Source organism: Trypanosoma brucei, chromosome 3, assembly GCF_000002445.2.
Source record: "Trypanosoma brucei brucei TREU927 chromosome 3, complete sequence".
Lineage (NCBI taxonomy): Eukaryota > Euglenozoa > Kinetoplastea > Trypanosomatida > Trypanosomatidae > Trypanosoma > Trypanosoma brucei.
The window spans coordinates 1,219,346-1,231,585 of record NC_007276.1 but is presented as its reverse complement, the minus strand read 5'-3'; the positions used below and the strand labels follow the sequence as shown (position 1 = coordinate 1,231,585).

The 12,240-nt window shown below is 48.6% G+C and overlaps 6 protein-coding genes across 6 annotated transcripts, besides 2 other annotated features; all 6 read left to right on the top strand.

The window, feature by feature from the left end:
- Window positions 1-12,240: part of a sequence feature (sequence corresponds to BAC RPCI93-26J7) that runs on past both edges of the window.
- On the top strand, window positions 2,255-3,772 carry Tb927.3.4390 (dihydrolipoamide dehydrogenase, putative; the record flags this gene model as incomplete). Its single annotated transcript, XM_838938.1, has 1 exon — window positions 2,255-3,772. The coding sequence occupies one exon, from the start codon at window positions 2,255-2,257 to the stop codon at window positions 3,770-3,772; it is 1,518 nt and encodes a 505-aa protein (XP_844031.1).
- On the top strand, window positions 4,142-5,581 carry Tb927.3.4380 (hypothetical protein, conserved; the record flags this gene model as incomplete). The annotated part of the gene is made up of 1 exon (XM_838937.1): window positions 4,142-5,581. The coding sequence occupies one exon, from the start codon at window positions 4,142-4,144 to the stop codon at window positions 5,579-5,581; it is 1,440 nt and encodes a 479-aa protein (XP_844030.1).
- Tb927.3.4370 (hypothetical protein, conserved) lies at window positions 5,850-7,544 on the top strand (the record flags this gene model as incomplete). Its single annotated transcript, XM_838936.1, has 1 exon — window positions 5,850-7,544. One exon carries the CDS (start codon window positions 5,850-5,852, stop codon window positions 7,542-7,544), a length of 1,695 nt encoding a protein of 564 aa, XP_844029.1.
- Window positions 7,741-8,133, top strand: Tb927.3.4360 (40S ribosomal protein S15a, putative; the record flags this gene model as incomplete). The annotated part of the gene is made up of 1 exon (XM_838935.1): window positions 7,741-8,133. The coding sequence occupies one exon, from the start codon at window positions 7,741-7,743 to the stop codon at window positions 8,131-8,133; it is 393 nt and encodes a 130-aa protein (XP_844028.1).
- On the top strand, window positions 8,324-10,717 carry Tb927.3.4350 (hypothetical protein, conserved; the record flags this gene model as incomplete). The annotated part of the gene is made up of 1 exon (XM_838934.1): window positions 8,324-10,717. The coding sequence occupies one exon, from the start codon at window positions 8,324-8,326 to the stop codon at window positions 10,715-10,717; it is 2,394 nt and encodes a 797-aa protein (XP_844027.1).
- On the top strand, window positions 11,027-12,100 carry Tb927.3.4340 (diphthamide synthesis protein, putative; the record flags this gene model as incomplete). The annotated part of the gene is made up of 1 exon (XM_838933.1): window positions 11,027-12,100. The coding sequence occupies one exon, from the start codon at window positions 11,027-11,029 to the stop codon at window positions 12,098-12,100; it is 1,074 nt and encodes a 357-aa protein (XP_844026.1).
- Window positions 12,104-12,144: a sequence feature (AT_rich).

Sequence of the window (12,240 nt, the reverse complement as noted above, 5' to 3'; positions counted from 1 at the left end):
GCCCTTGGGCATCATTTTCCAGCGACATGTTGAAATGTTACGTGTGTGTTGGGGAGAGGAGGGGGCTCGACCCTTGGTTTTGCTGTATGTGGTGCGCGGACCTTTGTACGAAAGGGTGGAGGGGCATGCTTTCCTGCAGGATGGTGTGCACAAACGAAACGAAACGCCCCCTTCCAAACCTCCGGTTGTAGAGGGCCTGCACTTGCTGAGTTAAGGTGAAAACGTGACGCCGCGCTCCGCTTGTAAGTGTGTATCGTTTCTAAAATAAATAAACAAATAACGGATGACTTGAATACACAGTGAAAATGTCAGTAGAGATGCCAAATGGGTTCCCTTTACGGCGCGAAGGAAGAATTTAGATATCATCCGTGATGCTGTATCGATGATTTTTTACCCTTGAGAATCAAAAATCGTTCGGATTGGTTGGTTTTCCTTGAACAAATTTGTTTTTTGCCCTCTATGCAGGTGACCCCTCCCTTCGATAGTGACTGTATTTAGGCCTGCCCTCTTAGAACGACAGCGCTTGTCAACATTTCTCTCCTCTTCAAAATGATGCTTTCCGCTTCCTCAGGCCAAATGGAGTTGGGGTTGAAACGCACTCTCCGCATCAACAGTTACCAAACGAAAAGGTGCGGCAGTTGCTTATTAGTGGGGTCTGTAGGCGGTTATTCGGTGGGGTCGTTAGCAGGTCACTTCGGAGGGGCATCCAGAAGGTTCTCCTTCACCTCAGTGTCTCACGCCCTTGTTTCCTGGGGGGAAAAAAGCATTGGGAGGGGGCACCGCTTTGTCACCACCACCAGCGCCGGGGAAGTCGAGTAGCGCGCCCCCTCCCAATGCTTTTTTCCCCCCAGGAAACAAGGGCGTGAGACACTGAACTGGCTCTTGGTTATGTGATATCCGCTGAGGAGGGGCTCTCTGAAGGGATTACCCCTCGAAGAAGGGAACTGTGTAAGTGGTTCGCTAGACCGTTACGTGGTCGTCTGTGACGATTTTCTGCCGCGTCGTGCTTCTTGTTGGTGTCTGTGCGCGGAAAGGCTTTCGTCAGTGAGCCGAAGTGGGGTTCGGGCGAGGGAAAATCATGCTGAGAAACGGGCCCCACCCACTCCCGGGGGAACCGCGTTGTTGCGGCACTGGAGTGTGAAAGATGGCTTCGGCGTTTCTTAGGGACAGATCCGCCGCCCCCTTGCCCGTCGTCATATACCCGACCGGCTGTGCTCGCCCGTTAAAGGGCTAAAAGCCCTTTGCAGTATTATGTTCCTTGCGCGGGTGCTTTGACCACCCGCCGCACATATCTCTTTTCGAGGGGCCGCATGGTGCCGGTCTTCCTTTGTTTTCCTCCTCGTTTGATGCTGACGTCGACTCCGGTGGGGGAGGAGGAAGCTGCTTCCTTCGGTTGAACTACCCTCCCGGGTTTTGTGCGCTATGTTGCCGCCCGTCCGCCTGAACGTACGTCTGGCCGCTTCCTTGCTTTCGGACGGTGAAGTATGTGATGGGGGCGTCGGGGCGGTGACCGCTGCTTAGAATTATTGCGGGGCTGGGCGGGACCGCTGGGTGCGCGGTGCTGAGCCATATTCCCGATGCTGGGCTGACCGTAGGCGGAATTTCATGCAGCCTCCGGTTCCGTACGGATGTGTGTGAAGGGTTGGGTGCAATATTGTCGCTCTCAGGAGTGGTCGTGCTTTTCCCCCTTTCGATTTGTTTGGCTCGTTTGGCCTGGTTAATGGAGGGTGGGGCGAACTGCGCGGGCCTCGCGCTCCACACTACCGGTGGACGCTTGCCAACTCCCCTCGCTCCCCATTACCTTTGACTTGCAAAGCGAAATTTGCATGCGTGTCGCTGTCTGCTGTAACACTGCTGTTGTGGTTCTTTTTTTCACCTTCACTGTCGCTTAGCACCGCCGTTTTCAGTCAGGATGCTTAGTGTGTTCTCGTCCGGATGGCCAGATCTGCCCGCTGCGCCTTTCCTTCTCGTTCTCTTGCACCTGGTCGCGTCCGCTCTAGGAGGAGGGAGTGAAGGGGAATGGTTTTAGAAGCACCGCTGAGAGGAAGGAAGTGGTATAATAGGGTGTTTGTGTTGCTGCTTTCCTTCAGTGTGTGCCATTTGACTTCCCATAAGATAAATATATGTGCTCATCTGACTCTCTACGATAACCCTCAGCTGCGTATTTTAACTTTCTGTCGCTTCTGCCTGAGAAAAACTCTTACTTCCGCTAATTATTTCCCTGCTATCGTATCAGGTTTACCGAATAATTTTAATGTTTGCTAAAACCCGGCTCAGCTGGGCGAAAAATGTGGATGTTTGTGTCATAGGGGGAGGACCTGCAGGAGTGGCCGCCGCGTTGCGGGCTGTGGATTATAGAAAAAGGGCTTGCATAATCGAGTCATCACGGATTGGAGGTGCTGACCTTTGGAACGGTGCGCTACAGTCGAAGACGTTATGGGAAATGGCAAAATTCGTCCGCCTTATGAACGGCCAAACCGCCAATCGTTTTATGAAGTGCCGTCAAGCTCTCCCATGTATTGATTTTTCGAATATTAAGAAATCAATAGATTGCGCAGCAGAGTTCCGTCACGGCCAGATTCTTCATCAGCTTGAGAAGGTTAGCGTTGACGTTATATGTGGTCATGGGTCATTTACGTCACCTCACAGTGTCGATGTTAAACTGTTGGGTGGAGGCATTGAGGAGGTACGGGCCGACTACTTTGTCATTGCGTGCGGCGCTCAACCTCGTAAACATGCTTCCGTAATTGCCGACGGTGAGGTTGTCTTCACTTCCGATGATATAATGACTCAACCATTTCCGAAAAGCATTGTCATTATCGGCGCTGGCGTTATAGGATGTGAGTTTGCATCGATATTTGCGAACTTTGGACTTACCGAAGTAAATGTTATTGAAAAGTCTAATCGAATATTGCCAATGGAAGATGATGATGTTGCTCTCTTCGTTCAGAAGCTCCTGGAGGCAAAGATGGTCAATTTTCACCACCATTCTGCTTTGCAAAGCAACAAGGTGGAGGGCGGCCAATTCCGTTACACGCTGCGTGATTTGAGAGACAACAGGCTAACAGACCACGTGGTCGACAAGGCGTTGGTTTCAATAGGAAGGGATCCAAATGTGGGTAGCATTGGACTCGACAAAATCGGTGTTGAGTTGAAGCAGGGTCGAATCCAGCGTGACCAGTTTTATTGCGTTGTTCCACACAAGCATATTTATGCGTGTGGTGATGTCGGCTCAAGGGTGGCGCTTGTTAACGTTGGGGAGTTGGAAGCGCGTTCCTGTATTGAGCATATGTATCGTCCATATCCGGAGGGAGAACTTATTCAACGCCTGGACAATCTGTCGACGATTATGTTTCTTGATCAGGAGGTGGCCGCTGTAGGTCGCAATGAGCAACAATGCAGGAAGGAACACATAGCATACAAGGTGGCCAGGTACGGTTATGAATTTGTGGGTCGGGCCCTCGCAATGGGCAATACGAGCGGTTTTGTGAAGCTTATCGTTACAAATGATCACAAAATGCAGGTTCTTGGTGTGCGAGCTGTTGGACCGCATGCAAGCAGCATTATTGAGTTGGCTTCATTGGCAATTCATAATCGCGAATCGATTTATAACCTGAGTCAGCTCCATACAGCTTACCCTGCAATAACCCAAGGGTTCCAAGAGTGTGTCAATATGCTTCTTGGTACTTCAACTTTGAAACCTAATGTTTTCCCCGAACTTATCGTTAATGAGTGGTCGCCTCCAAATCTTGACCGAGGCAGAGCATATTAGGCTGTTTTATTCCCTAACCGTGCGAGGAGGACGGGTTCGTTGTTAGATGTTTAGCCCCATCATTGTGACGTATCTAGTACGCTTTCTCGCAATGATGGAAGCCGTAGTTTTAGTTTCCTTGTAAGGGCCACCGGCCGTATCATAGTATGCTTCCTCTATTACTATTATATTAATGTACGCTCCTGCATGAATGCATGTATACCTGGATTTACAATGTCGTGTTAACTATTAGCATTCTGTCCGAAAATATCATCGAAAATTACATAAAGTAATTTGTTTTGCCATTTTCTGTGCACTAAAGTTTTTTCTCAACCCCTACAAGGGACACACAAGTTTACTTATCCTAGGGACACTAGTTGTGAGGATCGTATGACCTTTTCTAGCGAGAGTAGTGTACCTCCTCAAGAGGTCTATATAGGCGAAGAGGATATCGGTAAGGTGCTTAACGTTCCTATACGTACACACGTCCGCATCAGAGGCATTGAAAACATTCATCCCCGTGTTATCAGTCGTGATGTCGAGGCAATTAAACGGTCTGAAAACATTGAAGACATTACGAACAATATGAACGAAGCTAGAACACGATGGGCACGCATGGGTATTTTCAGTAAGGTAGATTTCAATTTAGAGCCTACATTTCATGGGGAATCTAACGATGTTTGTGTTCATATCGACGTTGTGGAGGCTAAACCTAAGAAGACATTTGGAGTCTTCACAACAGAAACAGTTCTTCCAGAGTTAACACTTTCGCTGGAAAATATTTTAGGTGGTAGGTACTCGCTATCTGGAAGCTACGTTCCCCCTACATCCCGAGCGCATGCGGTTTCGCTTTCAATGCTTTCGAATGCTACGTATTTGGGTCAAACGGGTGAGTATTATTTGGGGCGACGAAGTGAAAATAAAATGTACCATCTTGCCAGCAACGAAAGGATCGACGAAGTTAAAGCCACCACGAGAAATGAAAAGCGAGGTCTTTTATCCGAATTCACTATCGGATTTCAGCGTAGGCTCCTCGTATCGAGGGAAGGAACGAATCTGCCTGATGAAATGTTACAGGACTTTAGAACGACCTTCAAAGGTTATTTCAGGCATGAGTTGGGAGTTTCTAACGTGTGGCATCATGCAGACCCCTATCTGTGTGGCATCTACCCGCTACCCATAAAGGGCGTCCAGTTGAGCATGAAAAATGAGCTGGCGGGTGGTCCTCTCGGAGGTGGGTTCAATTTCTTGAAGACCGAAATTCAAACTGCCAAGTACTGGCCCTTGGGCCCTTTTTGCAGTGTTCAATGGAACAGTAAAGTTGCGGGGATTTGGTCATACAAACGGGCTAGGATACCGTTGAGTGACAGACTTTTCCTGTCGTCATGTCACGTTCGAGGGTTCAGGAGTGTTGGTCCGTCGACAGTTGACGGTGGCGTGAGAGAGGGTGGTCACTTTGCGGCAACAGGAGGAAATGCGCTATGGGCGACGTCACTCAGCGTAAATTTTCCATTTCTCTTTTTTCCGAATAATGGTCTTGCAGCCATGCATTTATTCGGTAATGTCGGGAATCTTCGAATGGTAAATTCGTCTTCAGAACTCTTTGACACATACCGCTGGTTTCGTACATGTGCTGCGTCTGTAGGCTTTGGTATTGTCGTGACAAGGGTTCCTCTTTTCGGTGTCACGCCGAACGGTCGGTTTGAACTTAATTTTTGTGTACCTGTTGGTGTGGATGGGCGTGGCAACATTACATGGAGGAATGGGAATAATCGCCTGTTTGATCATGTGAAATTTGGTCTTACATGGTCATCCGCTTTTTCCATGTGATTTCGTTGCACAAGTGTTGAGTCATCCATCATTGTGTGTTTATTACTTTCCTCATTTGTACAAGAGGAGTTGAGATATATTAATCCATGAAGTAAAAATACCGCCTTAATGCACATTGTTTTTCTTCATTATGCTTGTTACAATATGTGTTCGACTGCTTCACTAACGTTTAAATCTTGTTGTTTTATTTTTTATTCCTTCTCTACCCCCCTTTAAAACTGTTTATCTCCGTGTATTTCTATGTACGCATAATTCCAGAGGGAATGCCATGCAGACGGTATGGAATGTTCCCGCGGTAATATTGGGGGAATTTGATGCCATTGAGGGTCCAAAGGATCTTCATGTTACAGAGTATTATGAATATCAAGAAATGAATTCGTTTGGTGCACAGATGCCACAACTTTCTGCGTTTCATGGAAAAGCGCTTTTCAGTGCTCATTCAATTAGCGGATCGCTGCGCCCTCATTCTAAGCAGAAAATGAGAGAACTTGTTGCCCGTGTTCTCGATTCGAATGAGTCAAATGAAGAATCTGTCGTGATGTCGGACCCTGATGCAGGTGGTGTGTCCGGTATAGCTTTTTGTCTGGGAGACATACTTGCCCGGGGCGAAAGTCGCCGTTTTTGTGTGATAATTACACATCCTCGAAGTGATGAGCTCATACGCCGATGGCCTGTTCTTTCTTGCTTTATGAGGATTTTGCTAGAGGGCTGGGTTGATGTGACAGAAAGGCGGTTGGCGTCCGAATACTCTACGTTTCCCGACCTCGAGAGACGGCGTGAGGAGGCACGCAAACGTCCAATGCGCCCACTGATGTCGTTGTTGGCGGAAGACGACGAAGCAGAAGCTGATGCGTTTAGGCGCACCCACAACTTTTTCGAATGTGTTCTTTTGGCATTGTTTGGAAGGACGCCATTGATACCTGAAGAACCGACCTGCGAAACTGCGGTTTTGAACACAGTGAAACAATATCTCGAGATGAAGCTTCCGTTGGTGGAAACTATTGATGTTGATGTCGGTTGGCCACCTGAAATCGGCAGATGCGTATCATTGGGCGACAGTAGGGTTGTGTCTTTAGGCCCCTTTCATTTGCTAAAGCCTCTTTCGGTTTGGTTGCTGGTGTTTCTAGAGTGGAGTGATACCGGTCTTGACGAAACGGAGTTGCTTTTATCCGCTCTCCTGCGGGGCAAACAAATTGTTGTGTATGGTGCGGACAATATCCACTGTGCCGGCTTGGCGATTTCCTTATCGCAAATACTGCCGAGATCACTCAGGTCCGTTTCAGTTTTCTCGGAGAAGTACAGACTACCATGCGAAAGTAGAATACTCAGCTTTAATACGCCTGTCCGTCTCGGGACGCTTATCGAAATGACACGTCAGACGAACGCTGGTGTTCCACATTCGGACGTGGTTTGCGTAAATGTAGATGATTCGGGGCGTATCGTTTCCATCCACAACTATGGTGCTTGTGGGCGGGGTTCAGACACAGATAAACCCCACGCATATCATAAAATAGGGGACGTGTCCCGCTCCAGCGTCGTAAAGCAGTTCACGAATTTGCTTCGGTCACACATGTTCGTACCTGCTGCTGCTCGTACGTGTAAAAAACTGCAGTTCCACATCGAGCAACTAGTGGTGGAGACTGTCTTGCGGGGTCGGCTATACGCGGAATTGTTCCAGGAAGGTGCGACCCGCATTACTAACAAAGACTCACTATGCTCGGGTAAACGACGCACCTCTTACCGGCACTCGCGTCCAATTTGGCATCGTCTATTTGATTTCTTCCTGGGAGACTATTGCCTCCCATCAAGTAGGCTAGCTTCGGTCGAATCCTCCTGTAATGCAAACTTTTTTTCTGGTGATACTGGCGCCGTTTTTGTTGACTCTGGAGGCAGGGTAGAGCCGAACTCGATGGTAAACTCTAGCTACGACCATGACGCATTAATTTTTCTTGGGAGTGCGTAGGGCCTGTTGTGTGTTGCGTTGTTTTTTCCCTTCGTTAACTTGTGCACCATGGGGGTTCGGAAAAAGCTGTATCGACACACTTCCATGTATGACACTTGCTTGTTGGTGTATGTTCGTTCGTCTGCTTTGTAACACTTACTGCACACTTCATTCTTGCTTTCTTTTTCTTTGTCATTTCTAGTAGTGGTTAAGCAAAATGACAATGATGAGCGTTTTGGCTAATGCGCTCCGCTGCATTGCGGGCGCAGAGCGCCGCGGCAAGCGCCAGGTTCTCATCCGGCCTTCATCGAAAGTAGTAGTGAAGTTTCTGCAGGTAATGCAGAAACACGGCTACATTGGTGAGTTTGAGATTGTTGACGACCACCGTGCAGGGAAGATCGTCGTAAATCTCAATGGGCGCCTCAATAAATGCGGGGCCATCTGCCCTCGGTTCGACTGCACTGCTCGTGACTTCGAAAAGTGGGTGAAGAATATTCTCCCTAGTCGGCAGTTTGGCTTCGTCGTGCTCACGACGTCACTTGGCATCATGGACCACGAAGAGGCCCGTGCTCGCAATACTGGTGGTAAAGTGCTCGGTTTCTTCTACTAAGAGCCATCCGTCTTGTCCTTTTCGTAGCTGCGCGTAATTTTTTCTTTTTATTATTATTATTCCTTTCCTCTCATGTTATTTTTCTTCCCACATGTACCAGCCGTTTTATTGTTATCCGAATATACTGGTTTGCCGCACATGTCATGCATGGGCATCTCCTTTTTCCTTTCCTTCTTATGTTTGAACACATATGTACGTTTCTTCCATAAGCCACGAGAGGGTGGTCTTCGTCTCTCGTGGGTGCCATATACCGAAATACATGCTTGTTACAACAACAGCGATATCTGGAAATGACCTGGAACTCATTAAATCTAAGCTGGAGCAGCAAGGTATGACATACACAGAAACACTGACGGACAGGACCAATGTGTTGGTTGCCAGGAGTACCGAAGGGAAAAAATATGCTTTGGCTAAGGTACACGGGATTCCATGTGTTACACCAGAGTGGGTGCTGTCAGGCAACTGCTCGATGGATCGAGTAAGTGAGTTTGGGATTGACTACTCACTTCGAGGGCTGGAGGTGTGTACAACTTCATTGGATGTTGCGGAACGACAGATGGTGCAAAGAATTTGCGAGACTCATCAAGCTAGGTACTCTCCCGAAATGACCCGGAGATGTTCAGTATTAGTTGTTCCAAGCAGAATATCGGATTTATCACGAAACGCTAAGGTTCAGTTTGCCCGGAAGTACCAATGCTGCGTTAAACCGTACTGTCAGTTTTCGCAACAGTACGGTGGACTAGTAGGAGTATCGGGTCTGCGGGATATATCGACGCGCATAACCGCTCTGCGGGAGAGGTCGGGCGCAGTTGCCTACTGTTTTCCACCTAATCTAGTATCAGATGATGTGAAGGAACTAATCAAACGCTCGGGTATACGTCAGGCTCAGACGTTGACAATAGTTACCACCCACGTAGTGTTGCTGGGCCCAACAACTGAATTCTTTGCACCTCGGCCCGGCCTAGAGTTTGTCTCACTTTCCTGGCTCGAGGAGTGTGCAGCGCAAGGTCACGGGCGTGTGTGTGCGAAGCCGTATGTTGTTTCTAGTGTTCTGAAACCAGTTATTACATTCACCGCTGTGCCTCAAGAGGACCGGGAGGCGTTCCGGAACTCCCTAAAGCGCGCCGGGATGCAGTGTGTTATACAGGACGACTTTGTGCTGGGCGCGAACAGTGTTGGCTCATTTGCGCGCAGCAACACTACTCACCTGGTTGTGGGTAGTGCTGACGGCCTGGCAGGGTCAACTAAGGTTGCTTCATTGGCCTGGCGAAGGTATAAGCTACGGGTGATTGAGTGTTTTTTTGTGCATGTGGACTGGCTACACCACTCACTTGTGGCGGGATATTGGGAGGACTGCTCCCCTTTCATCATGAATACACCACAGTTCTCCGAGTTTAACAAGGAGTTGGGGAATGCGACAGTCGCATCTGCTGGTGTGTTGGCCGACGGGCGAAGGAGTGGGAGCAGTGCATACGGCCATGGTTTGCAACGTCTCTCCAAGGACGTAACACCGAGGGATTCTGTGCTCTCAAGCTCGCTCGAGCACCTGATTGGGGAACTGGAAACAAAGACCGATGCAACCAGTGTCACGCCTACGTCACCTGCTGTGGGTGTGGGACAGGCACAAAGTAGGTCTGCAGAGGATCGGGGCGAGGGGGACGTATGCGCCTGCAATGTAGAGGTGTCCTTTAATGCCCTTGCTTCTTCAGCGTGCGGTAGAAGGTTCGGGCGGGAAACTCCACCAGCGTCACAGATGATAGTCTACAAGCAAGCTGATATGGAGCAACCGCAAAGCGAGCGGAAAGAGATAGAACACAGAGGGGTGTCGCCTCATCCAGAAAAGGAAGGTGAAAGGGTTCAAATTGACGATACACCACGCGGGGGGCGGGGGGAGTTTTCACCTTCCCCTTGTTGTATTATGCTGTCGAGATCACTTTTACATCTGGAAGAGGAACTTTCTCAGTTGCTGCCGTTAGGACTTACGATAGCTATAAGTGTAGAAGAGTGCACACACTACATTACCGAAAGACCTTCTAGAACTGAATATTTTCTCAGTGCCGTTGCGGCAGGGAAGTGGGTGCTCGCACCCTCGTTTATTAAGGAAGCAAGACAAGAAAATCGCATTCCCCCCGAGGAGCCACACGAATGGTGCCCGGAAATGGCTCGAAGAGCGTCGCTTCGTAACTCCGTCTCTGAACTTGTGAAAGCGTGTCAGCTTCAACGGCGCCGAACCGAGCGGCCGTTTGCTTCCTGGACTGTTGCTTTGTGTTGTTCGACTGATTTAAGGACGAAGAGCTTCGCCCGCGTTCTGCAAAGTGGGGGCTGCAAGGCTGTAATTCCGTATACACCCCAGGAGTTGGTGGATGCTCTGCTTCAGGGGTCTGGGCCTGTCGACAGCATAAACTTCGTCCTCTCCGACGACAACAACTGGGAGCAGGGGCAGCTTGCGGCTATCAATTCACGATTGAAGGTATATAGGATGGAATACATAGCGCACTGTCTGTGTACACTAGAACCGGATCCCGTTATCTACGAACTCATGCCGAAAACTGGAGCGCGCAAACGCCCGAAGGATTCTTCGTGAGATCATTCGGCATTGTTGTAAAGTTCATTTTTTTGCCGCTGAACTCGTGCACGTGGTAGCATGTGGTGTCTCTGTGTTGTCTTGTTGGCTCCTATTCGTTCCCACCGCCCTCCAAACTGTGTGCAGGATTAGGTTACCCCTATGAGACGCCGAAATGGTGCACAGCGACGCGATACGCCGCGAGTTAGGTACACTCAAGGGTAAGGGAGCATAGTGAGCCGATGTTGCAATGAAGATACCGCTGTGTCGTCTTTCACCAATCTTCTCCACACGTTTCTCTTCAACGCTTTACTAAGGGCCATAGACACCATGGAGGCGGAGTTGGGTCTTCCAAGTAACTACAGGTTTGAGATTGAGAAGTGTGCCCGACGCATAAGGGAAAAGGGCGCTACGCGCGTAGCCCTCCAGTTTCCCGAGGGCCTTCTGATGTTCGCTGCGCCAATTGCTGATATTCTCGAGGAACAGACGGGAGCTGAGATGGTAATTCTGGGTGATGTTACATACGGCGCCTGCTGCGTAGACGATTATTCGGCCCTAGCGTTGGGTTGTGACTTCTTGATTCACTATGGTCACAGTTGCCTTATATCGATAAAAGATTGTCTGATAAAAAATATGATGTACGTGTTTGTCGAAATTGACATTGATGTACAACATTTCGTTGATACCGTTCGCTCCCTTGTCCCCCCAGAGACTCGCCTGGCCTGCATTGCAACGATTCAGTTCGTTTCTTCCATGCGCGCTGGGGTTCAGATGTTAGAGAACCACTTTCATCAGCCTGTTGTTGTGCCACAAAATAAGCCGCTCTCAAGGGGGGAGTTGTTGGGTTGCACGAGCCCAGTACTGGACCCAACGGCTGTGGATCTTGTGCTGTACGTAGGTGATGGACGTTTCCATCTTGAAGCTTTTCTAATTGCTCACCCAACATTAAACGCTTTACAATATGATCCTTACAAGAAGACAATGACAACAGAAAGCTACAACACGAGCGAAATGAGAACTCTGCGGCGCGAGGCGGTCCAATTGGGAAAAGCCGCTAGTAGTTTTGCACTTATTATGGGAACGTTAGGACGTCAGGGAAACCCACGGTTGGTAGACCGCATAATGCAACTTGCGGAGAAGCGAGGAAAAACAGTCACCCTCTTTCTCATGTCCGAAATCTTCCCTCAGAAACTGGCAAGAATTCAGGATGTTGACTGCTATATTCAGGTAGCATGTCCAAGACTTTCCATCGACTGGGGATACGCGTTCGATAAGCCTCTATTGTCACCTTATGAGGCAGAAGTAGCCTTGGGAAACGTAAACTGGAACGACGTACATTACCCAATGGACCATTATTCAAAGGACGGAGGAAAATGGGCTGTCTACACAAACAAATCCCTATAAACCAATAATATATATATATATTAATAAAGAAAAAATATAAATATGCGTAAACAACGAAAATTAAAAATTATAACAATATCTTAATCGAAAGACCGCTAAAATTTTGATAAAACTTATTCAAATCTTCACACAACTGTTTT